Here is a 26,821-nt window from a genome sequence, read left to right on the forward strand (position 1 = left end):
TGCAAAACATGTCAAGACCTCTTCAGAAATTCAGTGTTCTCTACCTACAAAGGAGCCTGTGGCTTGACAGATAGGATGGATGGATTCCAAGGAAACATCTTCCTCCTTCAAGTGCAAATGGAGGTTAAATTTCCTTGAACTTGAGACTCTCCCAGTGACCAGATGGCCAGAGGGGAAGGTGCCAGCCTCAGATAGCCCTCCCTGCTGCCATCGGGCCAGAAACAGGAAATGCAGGCCTACAACTAGTACTGTATCTCCAATGTCTTTCTCCTGTTTGCTTGATGAAGAAGAAGCCAGGCTGACTTCAAAAGCTTGCAACATGTAACTGTGCATTTGGGTTGGCCCAATAAAGGTATCAATATCATTGTTTGGGTGTTATTGGATTTGCTATATGGCCAACATGGCTACCGCTAGATGTTTTATGCACACACTAATTGACAGTGGCTTGTTCTTTCATACATTGTTCATTACTTCCTTATTAACAGCTTTTGGCAATTTTACCTTACTGATCTTATTCATTTAAGGCTATCTTAAATTGAAAATGTTATGTTTCCTTTCCTAGCTTTTCTTAAAACTTAATTTTGTCAAAAACATATGTTTACACTTTTTTCCTCTTTCAAAATGAATCAATGTCCTCCACCTTCAGCTCGACTGAAGCATGAATTTACATTTCTATGAGTGTTTTAGCTTTTATTTGGTCTTGTCCTCCACTTTTCTTGAATGTCCTCCCCTTTGAGCATGACTAAGAAGCACGAATGTACATTTCTACCAGTGTTTTTAAACTTTCCTTTGGCCATGCCCTCCATTTTGATTGTAAGAAGCATGAACTGGTATTTCTATGAGTGTCTTTTTATTTGGTCATGTCCCTCCATTTTTCTTCCACGTCCTCCATTTTGAACCTGACCAACAAACATGCATTTGCATTTCTAGGAGTGTTTCTTCGCTAATATTTGGTCATGTCCCTATATATATATATATATATATATATATGCGCTTATATTTGTAAGACGTTGAAGGAAAATGGAGGACATGGCCAAAGAAAAGCTAAAAACCAAATATATATTCACTTATATTTAGTCATTGCATATGTACATATATTAAAATAAAAATAAAAAAAGTATGTGTGTGTGTATATATATATATATATATAGGGACATGACCAAATCTAGGCGAAGAGCCCTCCCAGAAACGTGAATTCGTGCTTCTTAGTCCTCCTCATGCTGAAAGGGAGGGACGCTGAAGAAAGGTGGCAGCCAAGACCCAATAAAAGCCCAAACCCTGCTAGAAAAGGAAGGAGGACGCTGAAGAAAAGTCAAGGAAAAGACACTCATATGCTCTTTTGTCATCATGATGCTCCAAATACGTGTGTGTTTGTCTGTGTATGTCTTTCCCCCTCAACCTCCTCCATCTTGGGGTCCCTGGCCGCCCTCTAGATCCCCAAAGGCCTCCCCTTGAGCCCCACGTCGAGGCCGGGGCCTTTCCTTCCTCCTTTCCCTCCCGCTATCAAGGGGGCCTCCTCGGCGTCGTCGTAGTGCCGGCTTCTCCTCCTCCTCCTCCTCCTCCCACTCTCTCCCCGCCTCCTTCTCCGGAGAGCGGTCCAGGCTGCGTCTTCTGACTCTGCTGCGGGCGCTTGGAGAGTGAGGTGAGGCCGAGGAGCCGGGCTGCTGGGTGCGAGCGAGGGGCCCTTGTCCCTGGGGCCTGGCGGGGGGGGGTCTCGCCTCGGGCCCTCCTTCCCTCCCTCCCTCCCTTCCCCTGAGAGATGGAGAAGCGCCCCCCTCTCTCTCTCTCTCTCTCTCTCTCTCCTTGGGCTTTGTCTCCGTCCATCCTCTCTCTCTCCTTGCTCCCTGGAGGAAGGAGGCGGTTTTAGGACGGAGGAGCCCTTTTGCCCAAGCTGCCCTCCGTCTTCCTTTCCTTCTGTCCTCCTCGGGCCCCCTCCGCCTTTGCCTGGCCAGCGGGGTCCCCCTTTCCCGGGACCTGCCCTCCATTCCCCCGCTCGCTCTCTTTAGTGTAGCCTCTGTCCTCCCTTCGGCCCTTTTGGCGGCGGGGAGGAGGAGGGCACACGCGGGGCACCCTGGCTGCGAGGGGAGGCCATGCGTCCTCCTTTTCCCGCCTTCTCTCTCTCCAGGAGGAATTCCAAAATGCCCTCCAGTTTTTAAAGCATGACTTCAGGCTTTTAAGAGTGTTTCCAGCTCTTCTTCTGGAACGTCCTACACTTTGCAGGGCTTTGTTCTCCTTTTGGCTCGGACATTGGCTGCAAAAGGGGAGAAAGAGGGAGGGGGGCCTGCTTGCCTTTCCACCTGGGACTGGGCTCCAGGGGCCCTTCCTCGCCCCCAAAGGCCAGGCCCCAGGTGCCAAAGCAGGCAGGCCTTCTAACCTGAACCCCCCCCCCCCCCAGACTGCTCCTTGCTTGGTTTTAGCGCAGGGCGAAGGAAGCAGCGACCTGGGGCTCTGGGCAAGGAGGGCAAGCTCTTAAGCCTATGCAGAATACCCCCAGACAGAGCTTTACAAGGCTTGGGGAATTCTTGCCTCCTTCCCTTTTCTTTCATTTCCTTTCTTCTTTCTTTCTTTTCCTTCTTTCTTTTCTTTGTTTCCTTCTTTTCTTCCATTTCCTTCTTTCCTTCCTTTCCTTTCTTTGTTTCTTTCCTTCCCTTCTTTTCTTTCTTTGTTTCCTTTCTTTCTTTCTGTTCTTTCATCACTTCTTTTCTTTTGTTTCATTTCCTTTCTTTCTTTCTTTTCTTTGTTTCCTTCCTTCCCTTTTCTTTCATTTCCTTCCTTCCTTCTTTTTTCCTTCCTTCCTTCTTTTCTTTTCTTTGTTTCCTTCCTTTCTTTTTTAGTGCAGGAGTAAATCTCCAGAGTTAGGGACACTTAGGCTGCATCTGCACTGCAGAAGTAATCCAGTCCAACACCACTTTTAACTCCCTGGCTCAGTGCTATGGCATTGTGGGAATTAATAGTTTTGTGTGACATTTAGCCTTCTCTGTCAAAGAGGTCTGGGGCCATAACAAACTGCGATTCCCTGAATTCCGTAGCATTGGGCTATAGCAGTTAATGGAGTGTCAAACTGGATTATTCAGTGCTGATGCAGCCCTTGAATTACACCTGAAAGCTAGGTCAGTGGAAATGGGGTCTTCTGGGGCTGTTTGGACTAGGTGGGGTGTGTGGGATTGTGTGCTGTGTAACCCCAGGTTCTTTCAGCTCTTTGTCCTTTAGATTGAAGGCTCATGCTTTGCTCAAACTAGCTGTACCAGTAGCTGCAGATCTGATTACGCTCACAATGGCTTGGCATTGTCCTCCTCCAGACTTCACCCGTTTTAATCCAGAAGAAGCGGTTAAATGGCTCTGCAACACCTCCTCCTACATCTGGGAGGCCCTGATAAAGCCATTTTCTTTCTGTAGAAACTTTCCTCCTCCCTCTTTCTCTCTCTAGTCTTGAGATAAGGGCTCTTGTCTAAGGATGTTAAAATACCATTCTCTTAAAAGATCGCAATGGGGGGGCGTGGCTCTCACTGATGAGGTTTGGTTGCAAGTGAGCCTTGCATTGGGTTGCACCACGGTTTCACCCTGAAATGTGTTGCTGACTGGAAGAATGAACAGAACCGTTCTCTTGTCACAAAAATGATTGTAACCACATCACAGACCCTTTGAAGAGTCCAGAGTAGAGGCCATGTGTCCACAACCCAAACTCGTGTGTGTGCACATGCGCACACATTGTGTGCCTTCAGGTCACTTATGGCAACCCTATCTTGGCAAGTTTCTTCACAGAGGGTTTACCATGACCATCTTCTGAGGATGAGAGTTTATGATTTGCCCAAGGTCACTCTGAGTTTTCGTGTCTGAGCAGGGATTCAAACCCTGCTCTTCAGAGTCATAGTCCAGAGCTCAAACCACTACACCACACTGCCCCAAACTGGCCTTGTACTTAATTCAGGTCTTGCTTGAACAGTGAGAAGCTGGTGTGACTGGAGGAGACGACAGTGGAAGGAAGATTCTTGGATGTTGGTCTGCCTCTGACTGTTGCTTTCAGATTCCCAACCAGAGCTCGCTTTCTGCATTTTTATTTATTTTTATCAGTGCAGTTTCTCAAAGCATTTTTCCAGCACAATTATTTGTGTGGGTGATGGCATTCCTTTTCCTGCTGTCACATGTTGCTAGAATTGTGACAGATGTATGCATTTGTTCAGAATGTTGTGAGCTCTGCTTGGTAGCTGATGAGCAGTGTTTGGAAAATCCTTATGGATAATGAGTGTTATATCTTCAAGCATAGGAGCTCATTGGGATAGTCTTTTCCTAACACAAGTTGGGCATTTGAACTGAAAAGTCAACAAACTAGCCCTAGCTGTTCTCATCTCCACTAGGAATAGGTCTTTTGTACAGCTGATGGATATTTATTGCCCAACCTACTGCAGAATATTTTGCATTACAGCAGACATGGCTGCCAACCATATATGGTTGCTAGGAAAATCTCATTTTCTCCCAGATACTGTGAGATAGCTAAACTCAAAGGCAGAGGTAACAGGAAAATCTGAGCAGGGTGATGGATTATATAGTGATTATTGCTAATCAAAAAGTGCCAAAATTTCAAGGCAGTGAGTTCTGGTGATCTGGTGCCACAGCAAGCTATGGTTCCCAGAAGCCATGGCAGTTAAAGTGGTGTCACTGGATTGTTTCTGTGGTGCAGATGTATACAGCCTTGGTAACATTCTACTTGGTAGCTCCCTTCCAAGAAAAACAATTTGTGTGGCTCAGTTTGTAGTGCTGGGATGTGCTTCTCTCAAGGAAACCCTTGCCAGGCAGGGATACTGTGTAAAGCAAGGGATGTTAAGTGTGAGTTGTGATTTAAGATGCTGTGCCACCTACAGCAATAGGCAGTGTTAGCTTCTTGGTGTTCTAGCACCATCTAGTAGTGTTTGAAGTGTTGTGGCATATGCACAATGGAGCATCTTTCTGGAGTTATCATATGCATAGAAGAAATTGCCAGTGAAGCAATCTCTGCCAAGACAAGAAATGCAGAGAACACTGCTCAGTCTGGCTTCACACTTTGTTGAAATACTATCTCTGTAGTGCTGGCTGTAGAAAACAAAGTCACATTTGTCTTTAGCATACTGGAAAACACTGCTTATTATATTAATAGATCAGTTAGTACCTGCCCACCTATTTGTTAGCTAGCAGGAGTTCACTGAAGATTTTTATGAAGCTAGGTATGGCAATGTCAACGAGTATGTGGTTGTGTTGATAAGTGCTTGTTGATTTGCTTCTAGTTCTGTCTTTCAGCATTCTCATGTTCCTCTTCATGTATCTCCTACATGCTGCTGTGTAGAAGGAGCTCAGGTTTACCTTGGTGAAAGTTACATCTGCATTGCTGTGTTGGTGTACTCAGCCTAAATATTCCAAAGAGCAAGAGGAGACTTGAGAGGTGAAGTCATGGTTGTGAAGTTATGGGACTTGGCCTGCGCAAACAGTTGTGAAACTCACACAGATATTTAAAACAGTGAGAGAAACTCTCTGGTAACAATTAAAAGCTCTTTGGGGATGGCATAGCGAGGGGAAATTCAATTGGATTTCAGTTCAAACCAAATATACTTCAAAAAGCAGAGGTTTTTCTGAGACTCTCTTCCACAAATGTTGGATAACAGTATTTTAAAAAGGCAGACATTTTGTAAGGGTTTGATTAGAAAGTGCTTGTCAGAGTGACTACACCACTAATAAATTTCTAGCTAATTGAATTAGGTTTAGAGAAGTTGCTGGAACACATGCAAGTTAACAGGTGCTATACTGGGACTTGCTCATGCCAGACTGTCTCTAGAACATCAAAGCTGAAAGTGGCTATTTGAACCAGAAACTTTCTGCATTTTGCTACTCAGTCTTTTAATGCTTAGGGATTACTGTACCTTGAGTTGAAAAGCTGCATTTGACTGGTAAACACTTTTTCTCATGAATTGAGACTCTGTACAGTGCTTAGATGTTTTTCTCTCTCTCTCTGAAATTACAGACTGGTTAGATGCTACAGAAGTTGTGGGTATAATTTAGGTGACAGAAAGAGTTGTAAAATCTACCTAAATCTCCCTATAGTAGTAGGTAGTATTGCTATTTTGGGGGCAGTGGCAACTACTGCTACTACTTAAAGAAAAAGAAAAGAACCCTGTTCTCTGCAACCCTCAGCTTGCTTGGAAGATTTCTTTAAGAAGAAAAATAATTTCATTATCTGTGGATGCCTGCTTCTGGTGAACTTGATCATAACCTGATGCTTTAGGTGAGGTGGGCCTGATTTCAGGCCTTAAATGGCACCCAGGAAGTTGAGTATTGGTGAATGCCTTCCTCTGGTGCCAGTTGCTCACTGTCTGCACTGTGCTAGAAAGAAATGTCAAAGGACAGGGTCTGCTGCAGTGTGAACACTTCCTCTGAAGTGCTTCCTTTCCACATGCAGTAGTTGAAGGTGAGAGAGGTCAGATACCTGATAGTGAGGACTCTGGTGATTGCAGTGGCTGAATAATGGTGTATATTTTTCTTGCATCTGGACATTTGATAGGGAGGGTGAGCATGGCTCTGATGTTGCTGCCTTTTAAATTCTCTTACTACCTGTTCTGTATCAAGTCTCTTGTTTTCAGAGACTGCTCAGTAGCCACTTTAATAGCTTTGCACTTTTCTTACATTTCAGAAAATGGCCACCGGCAATGCTCAGATTGGGAAGCCAGTTCCAGACTTCCATGCCACAGCAGTGGTAGATGGAGCCATTAAGGAATTAAAGTTGTCAGACTACAAAGGTAAAAGATACTGTTGGTTCCTGACTATTTGTATTCAGTTTATTAGTAGCAAGAGTTGCCAAGTTTATGAGAAGGCTAGGACGGTGTACACAAAAATGAAGGTTTCCCAAGGCCAATCTGAGTCAGTGGTAAAACAAGTAAAAGTTTTCATCCAGCTGTGTTCTGAAGCACAGGAGCATCAAGGCAGAAAGATCATTTATTCCAAATTATCCTCAGCCCCTAGCCTCTGAAGTAGAACTTGGAAAAGTTGCTTTTTTTGTGACTGTAACTCCCAACTCTCTGCCCGTGTGGCCAGTAGTCAGTAGGCCGACTATTGGTTCAGGAAGTTTTCATCCAGAAGAGTGAACTCTGCAAACTTTGCTCTGAAACACTGAGCTCAGGAACAGATGGTGGCTAGATCCATGATATTATATTCACTTTTTCTTTTGAAATTTGAAGGCTTGTTTTGCCCCACATGAAGCAGCAAAGGCTTATCATTATCATGGTGCAAAGTATATCTAAAGTATCCTGTATATGATGACTCCTTGTCTTATATATACACACACAAACATACCATGAAAGAGAATTATTTGCCTCAAGAGAAGCTGGGTGGGTGTGACTTATGGATTAGAGGACCAGTTCTGTAGTTGCTGAGGTAATTTTGCTGAGTGGCATCTTTTTTTTTTTGTCCCCTACAAAGGAAAATATGTAGTACTATTCTTCTACCCACTGGACTTCACCTTTGTGTGCCCCACGGAGATTATAGCTTTCAGCGATCGAGCTGAGGAATTCCGCAAGATCAACTGTGAAGTTATCGCTGCCTCTGTTGACTCTCAGTTCACCCATTTGGCCTGGTGAGTCTCTGAATGCTTGTATGCACTTTTCTCATGTTAGGAGGCACATGCCAGCAGTATTATGCTAAAGGCTGACATTAAATGAAAGAATAACTGAGGTGCTCTGACCAGATCTTTGCAAATCAGATGGACATCTAGCTGCCCTTTGAGTTCTAGCTTTCTCATAATGGGGCATGAGTGTGAATAAGGTGACACACTTGATGCTCAAGTTCAGGAGCCATTTCAATCCAGCTTTATGATCTACTGAGGCAGAGGGATAGAGTTGATGCATCCATTACAGGAATCATATTTGAGACATACTGACTGGGAGGGAGTTGGGCAAACGTTAACTGACTGAAGGGTGTAAAGGTCTACACCAGCCTTATCTTGCAAAACATGGATGCTACTAGAACTTTATCAGCCACCTTACTAGACAGACAGCAGTGGTTTTGGTCACCAAATGGGTGTGGAGAATAGTACACTCCTGGAGAAACAGACTACAGCTAAACAGAGGGGACCTCCAGTTGCAGTTGCTGCTCTTGACAGTTTTGCATTCTTGGCCGGTTAATTTAGCTACATCTAAATTCTAAATGACTAAAGTAGTGTGGTGTGCAGATGACCTAATTAAAACACTGTAATGTTGCAAATATGAACATTAATTTTCCTGTAGGATCAATACTCCAAGAAAGGATGGAGGCTTGGGTTCCACGAACATCCCACTTGTGTCTGATGTCAGCCACAACATCTGTAAGAACTTTGGTGTCCTGAAGGAGGATGAAGGCATTGCGTACAGGTATGGAGATACTCAAATTTAAATTTAAATGCTAGGTAAGCCTCAAAGGGCTTACAGTTGACAGAATCCTTATTTATTTTGAAACATTGATTTTTGGTAAACCTCCTTGTATCCCCAGTTTTGAGGAAAAGACAGTGAACAAACGAAATAATAACTTATACCAGGGCAGAAACTGGATGGCAATTTCCCAGCAGACAGGGTCCTAACCTCCTGTATTCTGGGTTTAGCTCCTCCTATTCGCTCCTGTAGGCAGGGTCAATAAACAAAAGACCGGCCCCTATATAGGGAGGAGCTAGGCCCCCCTCCCCCCCCGGAGCCTCAGTCTTGTTCTTGCCTATGCTCCTAACAGAATGTGTCTCTTCCGAGCCAGCAAGGTTTTTCCTTTCTCCGAAAGCAGTTTGAGAGTTTTCTTGGCCTTCCCTTCTTCACCTCTCTCCTGCCTTTCCCCCCTTCTTTGGTGGTGGCTACGGCAGAGGACCCCAAGAGCACTGGCTAAGGGTCATCCTTAGCTCAGACTTCCCTAGCGCAGGGTCTGCCAGCTCAACAGATTGAGCTGGCTTCAGAGGAAGAACCATTGGGATGTGTTTGCTGTTGCTCTGCAGCTTCTTCACTACTGCCACTCCAGTCCTTTTCTTCTGTTCGTTTCTCTTGATGCCTTGGAAGCATGAAGGAAGACTTAATATGGCAAGAGCTCCCAGAATTGGAGAAAGGTCTTGGCTTTGCCCATGACTCTTCCTCTCCTCCAAAACTGCCCCCCTTTCATGGTGGGAGCACAGGAGATTTCTGCAAACAGCATTGCAGCACATGGGAGCCGTGGAAACAGATGGTGAGGGGTATCCCCTCCATGTCTCTGTTTCTCCACATCACCTCTGCCCACCCTGTTTAAGGCCAGGGATCAGTGAGGAAACTGGCCAGAAGTCATGGAAACTTCCCTTCTCAGCATCTCTGCTCAGCCCATTGGGGCCAGAGTTCAGAGTACAGGCCAGCCAAAAGCCATGGCAAGGGATTTCTCTGCATCACCTCTGCACAGCCTGAAACAGGGCCAAGGTCAGAGAGGCAAGCCAGCCAGAAGACACAGGAGAAGGGTGTGTACCAGGGGCCCTCTCTCTCCAGCTACCAAAAAACCTTTGCCAGATCTAATGCCCTCACTCAGGGCAGGCATTGCCATGAGGCCTCTACCATGGCCATTGCAGGCACTATGCCTAGCATAAGGTTTAGGACTCTGCCAGGAGGGCAGATGGGGGCATAAACCCTTGGTCTCCCCCTTCCTTCCCATCTCTGGCCCCAATGGCACCCAGGACCCCAACAGGTGTGGGGGATCCTTTTGCAGACTGGGAAACACATGGTGGTGTTGCCAGGGCTCCTGCACATTCCTTTTGAATTCTTATAATGAGATGGTGTGTAAGGAGGCAGAGGACTCTTCCTTTATGTTGTACAGCCGCATGGCTGTAAAGGAAGCTGGACTTGGCCCAGCAGGAGCTGATGCTTCCAATTCTAAAATGGTCTTTTTGGCTGCCACAGAGCATCCCACAAAAAAAGCACAAAGTGGCTTCATGTCCTCCCCAGAGAGAACATGGCATCTGCCAACCACTTCTAAACAGAGGCTGGAGGGCCATCTATCGGGTATGCCTTGATTGAGAGTTCCTGCATGGCAGAATGGGGTTGGACTGGATGGCCCTTGGGGTGTCCTCCAACCCAGGGATTCTATGAGAGAGCCCATGGATACTAATCCTCCTGTGTTCCCTCCCCAAAAAATGACAACAACAAAAAGGGGGGAAATCACTTGTGGATATCATGGGTGGAGAGTTCCCTTCACCCCCAATTGTGTTTGGCTGCCCCAAACTATGGCACTCCTGAGAGAGCAGCTTGAGTGCTTGGCCTCTCCTTTCCATCAGAGATTATCCTTTCTCAGGACACAGACATACCTCAGGTAAATTAGAGCCATGTCCCACAGCAGCCCCTCTGCCCTTCCCAGCTACCTATGCAAGTGGGAAGGGAGTTGAGGACCAAGCCAGCTTCTATCATGCAGCCAGGTTACTATAAAGCCTGCCTGAGATAAAAAGGGCTAAGCTTGTAAACCTCAGCTTGAAGTTGGGGCTGTTTTAAACATAAATAAAATAAAATGCCCTGTGAGTATCAGGGCTACACTACAGGCCATATGCAGCTATCTACCCATGATTAGCAATCAGTCACTGCTAACTTAAGAGCAGTTTCCTCAGTGCCTGGAAGATGCTACTGCCCAGGCAGCCTCCCTTGATGGGGCAAATAAAGGAAGGGAGAGCCCCCACATCAACAGGTCTGGGGGCTCAGATTTACAAGAGATACTGGTTAACTTTTTCTGGTGTTCATTTTATTACTGTTAGCCCATGAGGTTTGAGTTGTGCTGTTTCTGCTCACCCCACTCTCCTTTTTCCAGGCCAGAGAAGATGCCGGGAAACTAATTCAACAAGGGAAGGGGCTAGCCATAAGCCAACATGATGACTTTTCTTCCTCCCTCATGGGCCTCTATCCTTGTCTCTATTAGGGCCAGAGCCTTTTTGCCTTAGCTGGAACAGCCTAAGACATAAGATGAACACATGGTTCTACCTCCTTTGTGCAAACTGTTATCAGCCATAGCACTTCTCATTAAGAGCATAAGCTTTAACAATACAGATTCATTTAAATGCTAATAAACAGGGTGGCTCAAGGAAGGAGAAGGCCTCTGGTCACTCAGCAGACCTCTTATGTTTACATGCATTGAGGATCTTTGGTAAAAAAACTTCTTCTTCGTGGTCTCTGCGAATCATACAAATGGGTTTTACTGCGCAGTGCTGTTCGGATACTTCTAGAATCACTGGGCAAAGTACACTTTGCAACATATAGAAACTTTTTGGCGGTAACCCCGCCCCCCTCCTATAAAGCCCCGGTTCCCGCTCTTTTCCCCAGTTCCATTTTTTCCGCCGCGTTTGGCTGCTGTTTGGAACTTCGCTCGTGTTAGCTCGTTTTTGGATCACTGGTTTTTTGACTCGGACTGTTTTTTGGACTTTGGCGTTTCTTCTTCCCCCGTGTACTGGACTTTTGGACTGTTGACCTTGATTTTGGACTTCGTTTTGGATCTGTCGACCTCGGTAGGGATGTCTCCTCCGTTCAAGAAGTGTGACATTTGCGGGGGAAAAGTGCCGGTGCAGGATCCCCACACCTCCTGCCTTTTTTGTCTCGGGAAGGACCATGATGTGAAGTCCTGCTCCCTCTGCAAATCGATGTCTTCCCAGGCCAGGAAGAACCGGGAATCGCGGCTTACTTCAGCGATAGCCCAGGGTAAGATCCGGGAAGGGGATCCTCGCCCGTCTTCGGCTCCTGTGGTCCCTGTTTCAGCGGCTCTTTCCGCCAGAGATGGCCCGGCAAGTGCTCCCCCATCGACATCCGATCGTTCCGGGGGTCCCAACCCCGATGCAAATGTGGCCCGTGGATCTGACAAGCCCAGTGCCACCACCAAGCCCACCAAGCACCCGCATAAATCTGGGTCTGTGGGTACGGCCGCCGCATCGTCTTCATCTCGGAAACGGGATATCCCTGCTAAGACCTCGCGGCCGGCATCGGAGCACAAGTCCCGTAAGGAAGCTCCGTTGGACCCGAAGGATGGATCGGGGGCCCCAGACCGGGTGGAAGGCTCACGGAGTCGCCTATCCCCTTCTTTCCTCCGGATGCACCGCGGGGCTCCGCGTCATCCAAGAAAAGGAAAGCATCCGATTCCACATCGGAGGCTACGGCTTCCAAGAATGCGAAGCACGGCAAGGAGCACCCTCGCAAGGAGCCTGAGGTGGCTAAGGATGTGGATCGTCCGGTTCGCCCTCGCATCCGACCGGATTCCCCGAGGCGGGACACCCTGACGGTTGCGTCCGAGGCTCAGCAAACTTCGTCGACCCCGGGACCGTCGGCGACAATGACCGTTCCCTTTCTCCTCTCAAATGAGGAGGACTCCCGGGACAGGCTCTCAAGATCTCCTTCTCGGGGTCTACCCTCGCGGTCTCCATCCCCAGCGCTTCGTTCTCCAGCGCGGAGTGAGCGACCCCCCAGGTCTCCATCGCCAGCCCCCCTGTCTCCTCTAACGGTGCCTGCCGATGATGGGCTGTTCTACGACTCCAAGGCAGACCAGTTCTACCTAAAGGTGTCCAGGGACGTCGCGATGTCCAGAGTGCGTTCAGGTGATCGCCCCCGTGATCGTTCCCGAGAGGTTTCGCAGCCGGAGAAACGCCATCGGGACCCTGTCTCCGCTTCCAGAGCTGCTTTGCTTCAGCCGTCACCGCGACCAGCTAGGCAGAATATCGTTGTTCAGCTGGACTCCTCCGATTCCGAGGCGGACGCTTCGGTCGGCACAGAAGACCCTTCAGATGTTGAAGACCTCCCGCGCCAGTCGCCGCAGGATCTTCACTACCCGGAAGCGGCCTCCCCATCGGATGATGTTCGTTCCTTCGCGGAACACATTATCAAGATGTCCAGGGCCCTGGACATTGATCTCGTTTACCCGGAGGTGGATGCAGCAGACCCAGTTGAACGTCGGGTCCATGGCTGGGTTCCAACACCCCCGTGCGTTCCGTTTCTTCCATCTTTGGAAACGATCCTTAAGCGTTCTTGGGACTCTCCTTCTTCACCTCTTGGGCCTCCGCGGAAGATCGAGTCGCTGTACAAGGTTGCGGCCCCCAATGCTCCGTGGCTCATATCCCATCCGCCCCAGAATTCAGCGATAGTGGAAGGTGCCCAGCAGACCTCCACCCTACGCCAAACCACCTCCCCGGTGGATAAGGAAGCCAGAAAGATAGACGCCCTGGCCAAGAAGGCATATGCGGCAGCGGCACTGGCGGCGAAGGCCACTAGTTACACGGCTTGCATGGGAGCGTACGTCCAGACTCTGATGGAGGGCATCTCCCCGATAGTCCCGGACGTTCCCGACGAGGTGCAGAGGACCTTGACCGAGATCAGGGATGAGACCCACTCGATTGGCAGCTGGCTGATCACTGCGGCTAGGAATGTCACGGAATGCGTTGGAAGGGCTATGTCGGCCTCCATCGCGTTGAGAAGACATGCCTGGCTCCGCGGCTCGGACCTCAATCAGAGCGTGAGGTCTACGATCGAGGACATGCCCATCGACGGCTCTGGTTTGTTCCACGCCGACACGGACGAACGGCCCAACAAAAAGTTCTGCATGAAGGCGGCCACTCGCAAGCATGGCATGTCCACTCCGGGGCCTTCCTCCTTCCGCAAGCGTCTTCGTCCCTGGCAACACCACCAAGGTCAGTTCCAGAGGTCTCCTTACCAGGAACGTCAGTTCCATCAACAGGGGTCACAGCGGCAGGGCTACCCCCCTCAGCAGTCCTCTTCCTCGGGCCGTCGCAACCAGTCTCGGTACCGAAAGAACCGCCGACAGGAGCCCGACCAGGGGAAGAAAAGGGCATGAAGATCCCTAGCGCACTTCGCCTCCTCTAATTTGTTTTTCCTTGACATCCTGAGGCCCTTTGCCACCACATGGGCCTCCATCTCCTCCGACTCCTGGGTCTCAAACATCGTCCGAAAGGGCTATACCCTCGAGTTCGAAGAGCTCCCGCCCACCGGAGCTTTTATTTCTACTGCCCCCTCGGGCACCCTTCTCGACGAAGTGCGCTCCCTCCTTCAAAAAGTGGCCATCTCCCCCTTGTCTCCGGATTTGTGGCCCAAAGCCTTTTTCTCCAGATATTTCACGGTCCCAAAGCCAGATGGGGGAATCAGACCCATACTGGATCTAAGAGAACTGAACTCTTTTTTAAGATATAGACGTTTTCGTATGGTAACACTGGCTTCCATTTTGCCTCTGCTCCAGCAGGACCTCTGGTTCGCGACGGTGGACCTGAAGGATGCTTATTTCCACGTCGGGATAAGAGAATCCCATCGCAGGTTCCTCGCCTTCGCCATCGGCTCCGTCGCCTACCACTACAATGTGCTCCCATTCGGCTTGGCCACGGCTCCACGAGTATTCACGAAGTGCATGGCCCCAGTAGTAGCCTACCTCCATCAGAAGGGATTCAGCGTTTTTCCTTACCTCGACGACTGGCTGCTGACAGCCCCGTCAAGGCCGGAGCTCCAGGACGCAATTCATTTTACCCTAAACCTCTTGTTGGAGTTGGGTCTGGTGGACAACCTGGAGAAGTCCCACTTGACCCCATCCAAGCAGGTCCGTTTCATCGGCTCCGTTCTCGACTCCGAAGAGTCTATGGCCTACCTTCCTCAGGACCGCTTTCAGGCCCTGTCAGCCGCAGTGCGCGCCGTTCACTCGCGCAGGAGACTCAAAGCCAGGGACATACAGGTCGCCTTGGGACACATGGCCTCCACGACATTCGTCACCCCATGGGCACGACTGCGCCTCAGGCCTCTTCAGGCATGGTTCCTCTCAGTTTTCAACCCATTGACAGACTCACCAAACAGGTGGCTCACTATACCGAGGGCCGTGACTTCCTCCCTCCGATGGTGGCTAGACTCCCAAAACGGCGCATTCTCCTTCAGGCGATTCACCTACCAGGAGAAGAAAACACCCTAGCGGATCAGCTCAGCAGGACATCAACCTGCCACGAGTGGAGGCTTCATCCAGAGACGGTCGGCGACCTATTTTTCAGGTGGGGAGCTCCCCAGGTCGACCTGTTTGCGACAGCCTCCAACAGCCACTGTCCCCAGTTCTGTTCTCGGGTGCGACACGAGAGTCCTCTCGGAGATGCATTCGCCTTCGACTGGTCCCGGGAAACGATCTATGCCTTTCCCCCGTTTCCGCTGCTGACCAGGGTGGTGTCCAGGATGTCCAGGGAGAGAGTCGACGCGATCCTCATCACCCCGTGGTGGCCGAGACAGCCGTGGTTTCCGCTGCTTCTACACCTTTCCAACGGCGAGTTTCTCCGGCTGGAACCGAGGCCGGACCTTCTCACCCTCCAAGGGGGGAGGGTTCGACATCCCGACATCGACTCGTTGCCGATGGTGGCCTGGAGGCTCCTGCATTGACGGCGCTGACACCTTCGGTGCGGAGGGTGATCCGTGCCGCGCATAGGCCTGCGACCCAGAGATCCTATGCCTCAAAATGGAACAGATTCCTTTCATTCCTTGCTGAAAGGAGTTTGTCGCCGGAGAGCATCACTGTGCCAGTGGTGCTGGACTTCTTGATGTCACTGGTGGATGCGGGGCTGTGCCTTGCTTCCATAAAATGTTACCTGTCTGCTATTTGTTCACATTTTCAATATGATGGTTTGCCTTCTTTTTTCAGGGACCCTCTGGTAAAAAACTTCTTAAAAGGATGTAATAACCTCTACCCCCAGGTTTCTCTCCCTGCCCCGGCTTGGAGCTTGGAGGTTGTGTTGGCTGCCCTCCAGTCCAAGTCCTTTGAGCCCTTGGCCACAACAGACTTAAGACTCCTAACCTGGAAGACTGTTTTCCTGGTGGCCATCACCTCGGCTCGCCGGGCATGAGAACTTTGTGCCCTACGGAGGGATGAACCTTTCCTCCGATTCCACAAGGACAAGGTGGTACTCCGGACTGATATCACCTTCCTCCCTAAGGTGGTATCCCTTTTTCACATGTGTCAGGACATTGTGTTGCCGACCTTGGCTGCGAATCCATCGACTATGGAGGAACGCAGCCTCCATATGCTGGAGGTCAGGAGAGCCCTGGCTTTCTACCTGGACAGGACTATGGGTTCCAGCCGTTCCGAAAGGCTTTTCCAGTGCTATTCGGAACCAAGGAAGGGTTTGCCGGTGTCGCCCCAGAGACTCTCAAAATGGGTGGCGAGCACCATCCGCCTTTGTTATGAACTGTCGGGGAAGCCGGTACCGGCCAAGGTTCGCTCGCATGCGACCAGGGCGGTCGCAGCGTCCTCTGCCTTTTTGGCTGGCATTCCTTTAGATGATGTTTGCAAGGCTGCTGTTTGGTCCCAGCCATTGACTTTTATAAAACATTATAGACTGGACACCAGGGCAATTCGGGACGCAGCCTTTGGGAGGGCTGTCTTGGTTTCTGGGTTGCATTGATGTCTTATTTTGTGTCATGTGCCTTTGAATTGGTCTATGATGTGCTCACTTGTGTTCGCTTCCAGGGAGACTGGTCTTGCATGACCTTACAATTCCTCCTCAGGTTCTGCAAAGTTATTATTCACTGCAACTGTGGGTTATGTTTGCACAATGCCAATGGGTATGGTCGTTCGTGACCCTACATGCCCTTCTTATGCCTTGCATGTTATGTCTGCATTTGATATGTTGTGCAAAAAACAGGACTGACTCTTTGATGGTTCACAGTTTATTGTTGTAATAAAATTACCTTGGTTTACCATAGCTTGGGTTTCAGGACATTCCCTCCACCGTATACCTAAGCTTGTCAGTCTAAACCCATTTGTATGATTCGCAGAGACCACGAAGAAGAAGGACAGGTTACTCACCTGTAACGGTATTTCTTCGAGTGGTCATCTGCGAATTCATACAAATCCCGCCCATCCTCCCCTCGGTGTCCTGCTCACTTTGGCTCTGTCTTACATCGCCTACTTGGCGGGAAAAATTTTTGGAACTGGGGAAAAGAACGGGAACCGGGGCTTTATAGGAGGGGGGCGGGGTTACTGCCAAAAAGTTTCTATATGTTGCAAAGTGTACTTTGCCCAGTGATTCTAGAAGTATCCGAACAGCACTGCGCAGGCGCAGTAAAACCCATTTGTATGAATTCGCAGATGACCACTCGAAGAAATACCGTTACAGGTGAGTAACCTGTCCATCTCATATGAGGTGATAGATATATTGGATTAAGGTGACCAACCAAGCTCCACTTTATTGTCATAAGGGTTATGTTCCTGTTATAAAACACAGGGAACCTCAGTCAGCTAGCCTCAGGAGAGGTGGCTGTCCTTGCCTTCCCTTCATTCATAGGAGAGATGTCTGTTAAAGGGAAGAAACTAAAAAATACAGTTTCTTCCATGAGATGGTTCTCACTAATACAGGGGGTTAAGAAAAATTCTTATCAAAAACAGATGAACACCCTCCTCTCCATGGGGGGGGGGGAACCCCCCCTTCCTCCATGAGTGTTTTAAAACAATATAATCAGGCTTTTCTGCTACGAGGTTGCTTCAAATCCCATTCAGACATCCTACAGAGCCCTGAGGAGTTTGCCACAAAGATCACAATTACATCTTACCTTGTCTAGATAGTTGCATTTTAAATAAGAATGCCTGCTGATGGGCTTGCCATTCAACTGCTCCCTGCCCTGGATAGGCCTATTGTAACAAGGTCTATCATGCATATGATGAGTTGGGCTCAAGGCCATGATTGGCCATGCTGCCAATCTCTTTCTTTTAGTGGTCTCAGGGTGCTACAAGATTCCTTTGCATACTGTTGGGCATGCTTTGATTGTGATTTCCTGCATGGCAGGGGGGGTTGGACTTGATGGCCCTTGTGGTCTCATCCAACTCCATGAGTCTATGATTTTATTGTTATAAGGTTAGCTGCTGGGTGGGTGAGTGTCTTATCCCTGACTGGGATGCCAAGGTCTGGCCCAAACAACACCATTGTCCACTGCCTTCTGAGGCTGGGAAAATGGACTTCCTAGTGCCTATGCCTTGTTTTTCTGCTAGCACATGTGCTCAGATGTAATATACCATATAGAGACTTACACCAGCCACCTATATGTCCACAGCTTGTAATGTAATATTCCCCCCCCCAAAAAAAAACAAACAAACCAAAACCAAGAAAACCAAACTGTGATTTTACTATTTTATACAGGAGACTCCATTTTACTATGCCATTATATTTTGTGTGACTTGAGCTTCCATGGATTTGGTATCCATGCAGAGTCCTGAATCCAACTCCAGTACATATCAAGGGCCCACTATACTATTTAAAATTTAGGTTTGTGTTCCTTTGACAGATCCTTTTTGTGGAGAAAATCCTCTCCTCAAAATTCGATACCAGAGGGCTATCCTTGCCAAGCCCTCTGTTCCCATTTCATGACTCCTTAATCAGCAGTTCATTCAGCCGGGAGACCCCTCAGCCTTCATACAAGTTGATGATAACCTGCTACATGGAGTTGGGGTGATTTTTGAAGCCTCTAGACAAGTTCATCCTCAAATGAAATCAGACTTAATTCTGACCACAGGCCCTGTTAACACAGAGTGCATCCACGCTTCTGCATGGACTCACCAATGTCTGCGAGGTAAAGGTTAATCCAGTGTCTCGCTTCCTAACCATGGAATTAGTCTTATTTTACACAGGTTCACAGATGTTCCAGTAAAGAACTGCACATTGTTTTGAAATATTAATTGGAGGTCAGACATTAACATTCCTTGATTTACCTTACTAGTCGCTTGGCTTGTTATTGACTGAGGCTCAGGGGGGCTAGCTCCTCCCTATATAGGGGCCGGTCTTTTGTTTATTGTCCCTGCCTACAGGAGCGAATAGGAGGAGCTAAACCCAGAATACAGGATGCTAGGACCCTCGTCTGCTGGAAATGATTGTCTCACAGGTAAGTACCAACGTTCATTTCCCAGCAGCTCTAGTCATCATAGACAATGATGAGGAATTCTCGGAAGCAAAGTTCCTCAACATCTGGGGAACCACACAGTTCTTACTGTGATCTTATTCCATGTTCTGCAGCAGGAAAGTGGAGAAGGGAAGGGGCAAACAAGATTCTTCATGTTATGAGGTTCTTATAATGACCAGATTTAATGTACAGTGGTACCTCGGGATACGAAATACCCAGGTTACGAAATTTTCGGGATACGAAAAAAATCCCATAGGGAATTATTGTTTCGGGTTACGAATGTTTTTTCGGGTTACGAAAAAACTTTTGGTGCTTTTTTCGGCTTTTTCGCACGGAATCGTGGCTTTTCCCCATTAGCGCCTATGGCAATTCGGCTTACGAAGGCTTTTCGGGTTACGAAAGCGGCCGCGTTACAAATTAATTTCGTAACCCGAGGCACCACTGTAGCTGTAAGTCATGTTGTGACCAATTAGAATAGGAACTGCTCAAAAGAAGAGGTGACAAATGTGTTGAACTAGCAGCTGACCTAGCTTCTACCTGTTCCTCAGCATGTTACAATGGCTGCTGTATGATGGTTGCAGGAGTGATGAAGCCCAATAGAAGCCATTAGTCCTTTCCATTTTTAGTTGCAAAGCCTCAGCATAGCTGGCCAAAACTTCTACTTCACACTGGACTCCAAAGCTTTTCATCCAGTGATCAGTTAAACAGGTTATTTATTCCTGTTGCAGTGGCAAGATGCTGTCCCTGTGCATCAGTTCCATTCGTCATTAGGACCATTTAATTGAAACAGCAAAAACCTAGCTGGGAATAGCAATAGGAAAAGCAATATAGCAAGATATTGGGAAGCTTTTCCACTCTTATTGGGATATAGAGCCCCCCCCCCTCATTTGTATAGTCTTGGAAGATCTCTGCTCTAAATGGAAATATAATATCTGTGGATAGAGGTTCCAAGACGGTCCAGTTGTCCATGTCCCTATCCCAAACTCTTCTTAATTCAGTGCTTTAATACCTATGAAGATATTCAGAGCTCCCCTAATCTGTCTCTGGTACTAATACTACTTGGTGTTATTGGTGAATACACTGGAACGGAGGTAGGAACAATGTAGCCCTCCAGAAGTTGTTGAACTCTAGCTCCCAGCTTCCTGCTCACTGGCTACATTAGGAAGGTGACATTACAGGTTGGTAATATATTCCAGGTGTTCCAGTGCTAGGTAGGAGCCTCTTTATTCTGCAACAGCCTTGTCTCCTTATAAAGGAAGGCAAGAGAATACATTTTAAGTAAAAGCAATGTCCTTGTTCTTCTTTCTTTTCAGAGGTCTGTTCATAATTGATGACAAAGGCATCGTGCGGCAAATTACTGTCAATGATCTCCCTGTGGGGCGTTCTGTGGACGAGACGTTGCGCCTGGTACAAGCCTTTCAGTTCACTGACCAGCATGGTGAAGGTAAGGACAAGGAGTTTGGGGGATTAAGGTGTGAACAGAGAAGGGTTGGTCACTCTTTCACTAGAAAGGTCACTAGAAGACAATTCCCCCTGCAGTTGCTGTGTCCTGTGTCCCTTCAGTGGGCAAAGATGGAATGGATCCCCATGGACAATGCACTGCAACTTCCAAACATCTTTGAAGCAAAAGATACAGATTAATTTGCACATGACTATAACTTTAGAATGGAGTGGGCAAAGTGTGGGCCCCCAGATTATTGGACTGCAGCTCCTTATCAGTCTTCACCGTTGGCTCTGCTGGCAAGGGGTGGTGGAAGTTGAAATCCAACATCTGCAAGGCCCACACATTTCCCCTCCCTGCTTTAGAAGTTGCCTTACAGTAGCATCTTCCCTCAAATTTTCCCAGATGCATTTTTGGCAACACTTCAGAAGGCTCTTTTGCCTAAAGCCATCCACAGCATTATAGGTGCTCTTCCATTGCTCATGCCAGCTCCTGAAGGAGGCTTCAAGAACAAACATGAAGATGGCAATCAAGCTGGAACAGCAGTTTGAACTTGTGGATCCAGCAACAACATGTACAGAAACAATATGTGTAATTAAAGGTTCACCCAAACAAAGTCTCATAACCTAGCTTCAATTTGTATCAAAACAATGTCTGGAGTATGGATAAAAACGATACTCACAAAGAACAACTGAATGTACTTCTAGAGAATATTTGGAAGTTAAGGCAGACTTGTATATAGCTGGAGGTGTGCTCCAGGTTTGTCTTTCTGTAGGAGGAATTACGAATATGAGGGCAGGCACCACTTACTTAAGAACCCTTCGGACTAAGATGTCTGGTAAGCCAAAATGAGGGTGGGTATACAATTGGATATACAGACATCAAACAAACTTCAATTCCAGGTTTAATCACTCTAACTGTCCTTCAGTTTGTGCGGGAGGGAGGAAAAAGACTCCTTCCTCACTATATAGTGTTTACCTGCTAGGCATCAGACAGTTAAGGTATTGCAAAGCTAGTTTCTCTGACTAACATTTCCTCATTCTTGCTCCAGCCAACAGCATACAAGCTTTCTTGTCTATGGGTTTCTTTCTTGAAGCCTTCTTTGGTCCATTCTGTCAAGTCTGCATGCTCCCCTCCAGGGTACAGTGGTACCCCGGGTTACGAATTTAATTCGTTCCGCGGCGCCGTTCGTAACCCGAAAGATTTCGCAACCCGAAAAAAGGCTTTCCGCTAGCGCTGGAAAGCCGCTAGCCGCGCTTCGCTTTTAAATTTCATGCCAAAAAGCGCCGAAACACACCGAAAAAAATTTCGTAACCCGAAAAATCTTTCGTTACCCGGAACAGTTTTTTCCAAGCTAACTTTTTCGTACCCTGGAAATTTCGTAACGCGATCAATTCGTATCCCGGGGTACCACTGTATTTGTCCTTCATCTGCCTTTCTATCCAATACTTGTGTCTTTCCCTCCCAAGTCACACCATTCTTTGTAACTTTTCACTTCTTACCTACTACAGGAGAAATGAGGAACATGTGGTTTGCATGATTTCCTTCCAGTCGGCTGTGATGAATAGGGGGTGATAGGAATTGCAGTCTAACAGCCTCTGGAGGGCCATGTGTCTGTTCTTTCTCTGCTCTTTGGAAAATTATCTGTTAGCTTAGGCAAATCCTTCTGTTCCTAGCGTTTCAGCACTCTCAGCTGACACTAGCTTTAAGTAGTGCAATCCTGGTTGGGTGGTTGAGAAGCTATTTCCAACCCTGACATATTATTCATGGACTAGGGTTGCTAGGTTTTTTAAGCAGTAATATGGAAGAATCGTTTGTCAACTGAAAACTGACTGGAGACATATGGGCATACATAAGGATCCCACAGGACTTATGAAAGAAAAGTGTCCTGTGAGATTGCACACCTTACAGGAAAATCTTACTGAGCATTGCAAGATCAGGAGTTTATACTATTTTGAATGCAGTGGTCATTAGCTGCTGGAGAAGAGGGAAAGCAGGTGCCAGCCATACTTTTAAACAGAAAGAGCCCTGGAACATTTGGTTTACTATGTCTTGCTACCAATTTGCTTCATACAAATGCTTGGGAGTTGGTATTTTTGGAATGTGGTTGGTGCCTGCTCTCACCTGATCAAGCAACATGGTTTTGGGGTGAGTCCATGTGACTCCTATTTGTTGATGTTGTAATCTTCCTTCATGTTGACTGACTTAAAGCAACCCAGTAACAGGGATTTCTTGCAAAGAGCTTAGCCATTGCTTTCTCTTAGGCTGAGAGAGTGTATGTTGCACAAGGTCATCCAGCAGATTTCCATAGCTGAGTCTGAATTTGAATCCTAGAGTACTAATCTAACATTGAAATTATTTCACCATGATGGCTTATATGAGAGCAGAACCTCCGCATATGGGTTATTCTGTATAAAATGAGATGTCTGGGAGCTGCATCAGACACTCAATGACACTAGTCACCTTCTTGACCAATGAATATTAGGCCTTGCAGCCCCTATCACAAAACCCTTTGGTGCATCTCAGTATGATTTGGCAATCTATTCCAGCCAAGACATGAAGATGCAGAAAGTTGTTGAAAATATACAATTCCTACAAAATATACTTGGTGTTGGGTGATGTTTAGGTTCAAGGTGTCCGTGAGGGCCAGTTGCTGCAATGGGGAGGAGGAGGCAGCAGTGGCAGGATATTGCCTTCTTTTCTTTTCTGTTCATGGGTTTCTTGAAAGTGTTTGGGAAACAAGAAACTGCCCCCAGGAGTATTAAATTAAATTGCTTTTTCTGTTGCGAGCTATACAATGACTGCAGTGAGAGGCCTTGGCAAAAAAGGAGTCAGCAGTTTTTAATGTGGACTTCTAGCAAAGAAATTGTGGCACTTTGTTGGGTTCTTTTGCTACCTTGCTGTTAGTTCAAATAGCCAGTCCTGCCCCCCCCCCCTTTTTTTTTTTTTAAAAAAATTACATTCAGAGTTATCCTTTGGCACTTAAAGAGTCTTGTTGATCTACGTATATGCCCTTTGTAGTTCTGAGCCATTCACCTTTTTCCTTACTTGTTCTAACACCCTTTGTTCTTCTCTTTACTACAGTGTGCCCAGCTGGCTGGCAACCTGGTGGTGACACCATCAAGCCCACAGTGAAAGACAGCAAGATCTTCTTTGCCAAGCAGCAGTAACCAGCTTCTTGTTGTGCTACTGAAGAAATCTGATCTAATGTGAAGGGATTATTCATACAGAATCTTCCCCATTTTAGTTCTCTAGAAGAAAAATCACTCTGGAAGAGTTGGGCTACAAAAGTATTGTGCACCAAGTATTCACCTGTAGAACTACTTCGAATGTAGGTTTAAGTAGGGCATCTGTTTGATCATGCATCAATAAAAGTGATGATTTAAATATGAAAATTGCCTGATGTCTCCTATGTCTGGAGGTTATTCAGAAATAAAGGAAATGGAGGCAGTACAGGTTGAGTCTCCCTTATGCAAAATGCTTGAGACCAGAAGTGTTTTGATGTTCTGATTACCTGTGTTTGCATATATGTACATGATGAGATATCTTGGAGATGGCACCCAAGTCTAAACACAGAATTCTTTTGTTTCTTATATATCTTATACACATAGCCTGAAGGTAATTTTATACACAATATTTTGAATAATTTTGTGCATGAAACAAAGTTTATGTACATTGAAGCGTCAGAATGCAAAGGTGTCACTATCTCAGTGACCCATGGAAAAAGGTTTTGGTTTTTTTAGTATTTTGAGTTCTGGATCATGTTGGAACATGGGTGGGGAACCTGTGGCCCCTCCAGTTTATTCTCAACTCAAGGCCATTGTCAGTAATTATGGGAGCATCTGTATTGTCAGAGGTTGCCACTCCTCAGTTGGATATATAGTCATCAAACTTAAGTTCTAGGTTTAACCACTCGAACAGTCCTTCAGTTTGTGCGAGAGGGAGGAAAAAGACTCCTGCCTTGCTGTATAGTGTTTACTTCCTAGGCACGAGCCAGCTAATTATTATTATTTTATTTTATTTTTATCCCACCTTTCTCCCAAAGTGGGACCCAAGATGGCTAACATACATAAAACACAACAGTTAAAATTGTACAATTAAAATCGTAAAAATATTAAAATTACAAATATAAAATTTAAAAAACATACAAATATAAAATTAACAATCCAAGACCAACCCTCTCATCTCCCAATAAACCAAGCCTGCCAGATCTCAAAAAGCCTGTTTAAACAAAAATGTCTTTGTCTGCCTGTGAAAGGCCAACAGTGAGGGGGCTAGCCTAGCCTCCCGTGGAAGGGAGTACCACAGGGTGCGAGCGGCCACTGAGAAGGCTCTCTCTCGAGTCCTCACCAGGCGAGCCTGGGATGGTGCTGGGATTGAGAGAAAGCCTTCTCCTGAGGTCTTAGGGCTCTACGTGGTTCATATGGGGAGATATGGTCTCTCAAATAGTCTGGACCTAAGCCATGTAGGTCTTTATAGGTCATGACCAGCACTTCGAATTGTGCTCAGAAACTAACCAGTAGCCAGTGAAGCTGTTTCAATACAGAAGTTATACACTCCCTGTAACGCTCCGGTCAGCATTCTGGCCACAGCATTTTGGACTCACTGAAGTTTCCGGACAGTTTCCAAAGGCAGCCCCACATAGAGCGTGTTACAATAGTCCAAACGGGATGTAACCAAAGCATGTGTCACGACTGACCAGGAGCACCTCTGTCTTGTCTGGATTAAGCTTCAGTTTGTTTGCCCTCATCCAGTTCATTACTGACAGCAGACACTGGTTCAGCAAAGAAAGACGGTTTCCTTGGAGTCAGATGAAAAGGAGATAGAGTTGGGTGTCACCCACATACTGATGATACCACACCCCAAAACTCCAGATGACCTCTCCCAGAGGTTTCATGTAAATGTTAAACAACATAGGGGACAAAGCCCTGTGGGACCCTGCAAGCCAACGGCCAAGGAGTCGAACAGGAGTCCCCCAACACCACTTTCTGGGTCCGCCCCTCCAAGAATGACTGGAACCACTGCATAACAGTGCCCCCAAGCCCCATCCAAGAAAGGTGGCTCAGAAGGATACCATAGTTGATGGTATCAAAAGCTGCTGAGAGATCTAACATGACCAACAGGGACACACTCTCCCTGTCCAGTTCCCTGCAAAGGTTAGTTAAGGTACTGTAGAAATGGCCTAATGCAGATGTGGGGAACTTTTGGCTACCCTAATGTTGGGACTACCACGCCCAACCCCAGTACTGTAGCTCAGTGGCTGTGCTGTCTAATTGGAGTCCCAGAGCATTACAGTTTCCCACCCTTTAGTCAGAAGTGAGATCATAATGTGGAAATGCAAAACAGTAACCCATTCTTGTCCTTGTTGGGGGGGGGTGTATACAGTCGGCCCTTCTTATACACAGATTTTTTATACACGGATTGAAGCATACACGGTTTGAAAATGTTCCAAAAAAGTATAAATTTACCTCGATGTTCCATTTTTTATTAGGGACACCATTTTGCTATGCCATTATACTTAATGGGACTTGAGCATACACGGATTTTGTTATACACGGGGGATCTTGGAACCAAACCCCAGCGTATAACAAGGATCCACTGTATAAGAACCTGAGAATGTGCCATGTTTTTAACTTGGGTATGTCTTTGTAATTCTCCCTTACATTTGGGATAAGAGACCATCTGCTATTTATTGGAGAGGAAATAGAAACATACACAAGGTTATGTGTGGCGGAAACATGGACATTTCCTAGACAACCTCTACAAGTACTAAATACCTTGGTTCATCACTTTGTTGTGCACATGATGAAAATCTTGCCTCCACAGTACAAGGCTTCCCAGAAATCTATGGGCTTAAGTAATCTTGGAAGGGGTGTGCGTCATGGCATAGGGTTGGGAGGAAAGACTGATAAAAAGCCATGCACCCATCCCTTGCTGAGGAGCCTCTTTCATTTAGCTTCTTTCCCTACACTGTTCTGCTTCTTAATTTCAAAACTTAAGCCTCTTGGCTTGGGGTTCTCATTTACTCCCTATCCTTTTTGTACTATTGTAAATCTGAGGGCAGGCTCTGTCTCAGCATTCTCTGATAGTATAGTATACAATCAGCTCTAAGAGCCTTCTTAAGAAAAGGGGAATGGAGAAGCTTTAAATAAATTAAGATAATTGACAGAAGAGAATAAGGAATGCTGGCTGGACTTACACAACCATGGAGTCTCTGGGGAGTTTATCATATGGGAGGAATTTCTCTTAATTTCGAATTAAAAGAAAGTGGAGCCAGAACGTATTCACATGAATTTGATAGTTCAGTGAATTTACGTGAATTTGAATTGCGTTCGAACTGACTTCCCATTGCCCAAAAATAGCTTGCCATTGCCCGAAATTGTGTGTGGTAGTCTATCACGCAAGAACATTAAACCCCATGAATGCGTTCGGATTGCCATTGGATTATACTTCCACTTTCCCTTGCCTGATAAACTCCAAAGTTTCCCTCAGATATTATCTTGGCATT

General features: G+C 46.9%; 1 protein-coding gene across 2 annotated transcripts; it reads left to right on the forward strand.

The window, feature by feature from the left end:
• Positions 1 to 1,486: 1,486 nt before the first annotated feature.
• Positions 1,487 to 23,708, forward strand: PRDX2 (peroxiredoxin 2). Of its 2 annotated transcripts, XM_042450299.1 has the most exons (7): positions 1,542 to 1,642; positions 5,318 to 5,413; positions 6,656 to 6,761; positions 7,441 to 7,594; positions 8,244 to 8,366; positions 20,186 to 20,316; positions 23,398 to 23,708. In XM_042450299.1, exons 3-7 carry the CDS (start codon positions 6,659 to 6,661, stop codon positions 23,481 to 23,483), a joined length of 597 nt encoding a protein of 198 aa, XP_042306233.1. In that variant the 5' UTR covers positions 1,542 to 1,642; positions 5,318 to 5,413; positions 6,656 to 6,658; the 3' UTR covers positions 23,484 to 23,708. The 2 variants fall into 2 exon arrangements, with proteins under 2 accessions (XP_042306232.1, XP_042306233.1); XM_042450298.1 differs by lacking the exon at positions 5,318 to 5,413 and having other exon boundaries at positions 1,487 to 1,642.
• The last annotated feature ends 3,113 nt before the right edge of the window (positions 23,709 to 26,821 follow it).

This window comes from Sceloporus undulatus, chromosome 2 (assembly GCF_019175285.1).
Source record: "Sceloporus undulatus isolate JIND9_A2432 ecotype Alabama chromosome 2, SceUnd_v1.1, whole genome shotgun sequence".
Lineage (NCBI taxonomy): Eukaryota > Metazoa > Chordata > Lepidosauria > Squamata > Phrynosomatidae > Sceloporus > Sceloporus undulatus.

What these genes read in the sequence shown, in the direction of transcription:
- PRDX2 (XM_042450298.1), top strand. Translation starts at nt 6,659, where the DNA reads ATGGCCACCGGCAATGCTCAGATTGGGAAGCCAGTTCCAGACTTCCAT. An exon ending in CAGTTCACCCATTTGGCCTG is followed by an intron (nt 7,595 to 8,243) that starts GTGAGTCTCTGA and finishes ATTTTCCTGTAG; the next exon opens with GATCAATACTCCAAGAAAGG. An exon ending in CACTGACCAGCATGGTGAAG is followed by an intron (nt 20,317 to 23,397) that starts GTAAGGACAAGG and finishes TCTTTACTACAG; the next exon opens with TGTGCCCAGCTGGCTGGCAA.